Raw genomic sequence first — 4,112 nt, 5'->3', positions numbered from 1 at the left:
AAAATGAAGGAGGCCTAACAAATCCATCATCTTTGATTCCACCCCCCTACCCCCCGCCCATGATTGTAATGTATGCTGTAATAATTAGTTTTTTGCTTAGGTCAGTTATGAGTTGGAATTTAAAACCCTAAAATCTAAGATTTAGATCATGTGTTCTGATGCCTGATAGACTGGGACAGTTCTTTACTAGAATTGTATTTAAAGTAGTCAAGAGTGCCTCATAAAGAAAACCTCTGTTGGTCCAGAATAATTTGAAAGGAAACAGATGATGGGGGCAGATTGCTAACATTCAGAAGGATTCTTAGTGCAGCTAGATACACAGCCTGAAAGATACACCAAATTAATTTGTCATTTAAAAGCTCTTTGAGGTACAAGGCGTGATGGCTCATGCCTGTAATCCTAGCACTATGGGAAGCTAGGAGGTGGGTAGACTGCCTGAGCTCAGGAGTTCAAGACAAGCCTGAGCAGGAGTGAGACCCCATCTCTAAAAATAGCTGGGCGTTGGGGTGGGTACCTGTAGTCCCAGCTGCTTGGGAAGCTGAGGCAGGAGGATTGCTTGACTCTAAGAGTTTGAGATTGCTGTGAGCTATGACACCATGGCATTCCGTCAAGGACTACAAGATGAGATTCTGTCTCAAATAAATAAATAAATGAAATGAAATAAAGCCCCTTGAGATGTGACTATTGGGTTGGTAAATGCTCTGAGCTCTGTGAGGGCAGGGCCTGCAGGTTCAGAGCTGTGTCCTGCTGTGAGCATGTGCCCAGGCAGTGTTGCTGCAGGATGTCTGAGGGTGATGGGGAGCTCTCTGAATGAGTACAGTCGTACTGCTGTGTGTGCCTCCGGTGTTCACCTGTCCACCTCTCTGCTCCGTGGACTTCCATGGAGGATCCTGTCACTGTCCCAGCCACATAGACCCCAAGCCGTGGCTTCCTGGCTGTTCCTCCTCCAGCACCCTCTTCCTCTTTGGTTCTGTGCTTGGTGGCCCCTGCTGGTGGTAGTAGTTGAAGTTCTCATTCGGGCACTCAGGGTCAGCCTGCTTGGATCTGAATCCACTCCTCCCTATGTCCATCCAGCCTCCACATCTACCCCCAACCAACTAGCAAATGCCTCTCCACAAATAATCAGGGATAGGCTGAGGGGAGGGCTGGGGCTGCTTGGGAAGGTGATAGGTTAGAGCAGTGTTTTTAATCCTTTTTTTTGTTTGTTTGTTTCACGGTACACTTGAATCTATAGACTTCCACAGCACCCTTAAATTATAATGATCACAAAAAAGAAATACTGTGCCTTGAACATCTTTTGAACATAATTTAATTAATGAGCTTTAAAACTTTTTATGGCACAAATCACTGTCCCAGATTCAGATCTCGACTTTCCCCCTGGCTACTTCTGTTTCTCTTCTGTAAACAAATTTAATGGGTCTACTCAAGATTTTTGAAAGATTAAATGAGTTATAGTAATATGTAGCACTTCACACCCTGGCTGGTTCATACAAAATTCACAAATGGTTTTAAAGAACAAAACAGAAACTCCTTAAAAAATTGCAAAAACCCAAAATGTATCCCCGAAACAACTGCTGTTTTCCATTCCCCATCTTCAAGCATTTAACTCTTCTGGTTGTTTTTTCTCCAGAATTTGTTTTGGTTTGGCATAGGAAAAGCTACTGTGTTTTTACTTCCGGCTCTAATTTTTGCTGTAAAACTGGCCAAGTATTATCGTCGAATGGATTCAGAGGACGTGTATGATAGTTGGTAAGTATGGGAGTTGCCACAGAGCCCGAGGAGGAGGGTCATTTTCTTTTTTCTTTTCTTTCTTTTTTTTTTTTTTTTGCAGTTTTTGGCTAGGGCTGGGTTTGAACCCGCCACCTCCGGCATATGGGGCTGGCGCCTTGCTCATTTGAGCCATAGGCGCCCCCCATGGAGGGTCATTTCCTAGAGGGCACTGTCTTCCAAGTGATGAGTTCGGATCAGATTAAACTTGATTTTTTTTTTTTTTTTAATTTAAGTAGTGGGTCGTTTCTGTTCAGGGTTTTTTCCTGTTGTTGTTGTTGGGGTTTTTATTGTACTGATTTTCTTGGGCTTGTATTAACTATTTTTTCTTCTGTTTAATCCTCTCAGCTTCCTTAACCGGCCTTCTTATTTCTGTTTGCAGTTCCTCTCTCTCGGGGACTTGGCATTTTACTTTATGATAACTGTTTTTACTGCTCTCCACCGTGGCTCTGTAGCCGCCCTTCCCTGTCTCTGGTGAACCTGTGTGTTTTATTTTTCACTTCACTCATCTCCTCAACGTGTGTTTCTCCTGGATGTCTGTGTCTGTAGTAAAAATAGGCGGGAAGTGGCTGTGCAGCTTTCATAGCGATAAGAAAAGTAATTGTTATCTCCCTTTTTTGTATTTTATAGTGTTGAAACAATACCCATGAAAAAGTAAGCCTGTTTTTTAAATTCTATTCATAGAAGGGTCGGGGGAGGTTTTCTTACTTACTATGTGAGGGACTTTTAAAAGTCAATTAATGACATTTTACGACGACATAAAAACAATAAATATGATGCCCAAGTAAAAATGAATTGTGCTGCCTCTTAAAAAGATGGCCAGCACATAGAGGGTGCTCAAGAAACATTTATTGAATTAATGAAAGTTGCATATATGAAATTTATTAATCTATAGTCATTTCAGTCTTTGGTTTTTCTGAAATATCAATACACCCTTTTACATTCTCTGCAGAGTCAACATATCGTTGCATGCTTTTCATGATCACGACCTTGTCTTTGTAATCCATGATGTCAATACTTCCACTTAGAGATAACACGCTGTCTTTGGCGTATTTATTTTTGTTACAGTATGGAAAATGGTAATAATGGTTATCATAAAGACCGTTTACATGGTATTCACAACCCCGTTATGACAAGGTAAAGCAAAGTCTGGAAGTGCATGCCTGTCCCGTGACAAACCTCACCCCCTGTAGATCTGACACGGAATTCTCTGCATGTCGTTCACACTGTCACCTCTCTCTGTGATGCTCTGTCAGGGCCCTACGTAGCATTGCAGGATGCCATAAGGTTAAAGAGCCAGTAGATTTCTAGGCAGTGGAATTTTTCAGCAATTAAAATGTGGCATCATTTTGAAATGTTACGTATGGCCCTAGATCAGGGGTTCTCAACCTTCCTAATGCCGCAACCCTTTACTACAGTTCCTGGGGGCCGCAACCCACAGGTTGAGAACCGCTGCTCTAGATGGTTAAGGATTGAATGCATGCACACCTTCTCTTTAGAATTTCTCTACACCCAGTACGCTGAGCTGTGGGCTTCAGAATGTTTTCTTTCCTTCCACCCTCCCTCCCTTCTTCTCTCCCTCCCTTTCCTCCTTCCTTTTGGCCTACTAATAAATTAATTATAATCAATCACGAAAAGAACCCCAACCCTTCCTCCAAATCTTTATGAATTTACATTCCCTGAAATTAAGGAGCTTTTATGATTCTGGATATTTATCAGTAATTCTGAGCATTATTTGCAAGGATCCTTCCTCTTCTGAGACTCCACTAAAAATTCAGACCCACACGTCATTTCTGAACCTTCCCCAACCTCCCATAAAACACATGTGACCTCTAGGGAGTGCTATAGTTTGATTTTTAGTTCCCTCACCTGTGACAGGGGGCGCATCAGGCCCCGTCTACTCCCTGTGGGGAATTCTATAGCTTTTTCTGGCAATACATTTATTCTTTCTAGTGCATGCTTCAGAGATTAAGAGAGAAAGTTGTTTCACGAGGCTTGAGAGCAGCAGCCCCCGAAATGGGGCAGGGTGGCTTCTTGCCTTATCCTGCAGGCCCGACCCCTTATGGCTGGTGTCACCACCTCTCATTTACAGATAGTCTTGGGGACGTCAAGGCCATGCCCAAGGCCCCACAGCCAGTCAGGGACCAGGCTAAGAAGCAGACTACTTTTTCTCCTAAACGTGGGTGGACACAGCAAAGGCCCCGGAACAGAGGTGGAAACGTCACGGAGAAATCTGGTTATTTTTCCCAGTTTTCACTCTGAAAACCACCAGGGTGTCAGGAAGAAGAACAAATAAGAGGCAAATGTTGCCAGAAAAATCTAGTTTCTCTGGAAAGGAGAGAAAT

At 43.1% G+C, this 4,112-nt stretch overlaps 1 protein-coding gene across 1 annotated transcript in view; it reads left to right on the top strand.

Moving 5' to 3' along the window:
- Positions 1-4,112, top strand: part of PROM1 (prominin 1) — a 79,943-nt gene that overhangs the window by 71,368 nt on the left and 4,463 nt on the right. Inside the window, exons 22-24 of the mRNA XM_023515338.1 lie at positions 1,631-1,749; positions 2,398-2,421; positions 2,836-2,904. Coding sequence (XP_023371106.1) covers positions 1,631-1,749; positions 2,398-2,421; positions 2,836-2,904 — 212 coding nt within the window. The remainder of the gene's footprint in view (positions 1-1,630; positions 1,750-2,397; positions 2,422-2,835; positions 2,905-4,112) is intronic.

Source organism: Otolemur garnettii, unplaced genomic scaffold (genome assembly GCF_000181295.1).
Source record: "Otolemur garnettii isolate 467f Iridium unplaced genomic scaffold, OtoGar3 scaffold00069, whole genome shotgun sequence".
Taxonomy (NCBI): Eukaryota; Metazoa; Chordata; class Mammalia; order Primates; family Galagidae; genus Otolemur; species Otolemur garnettii.
This window is presented reverse-complemented; position numbering and strand designations above follow the sequence as displayed.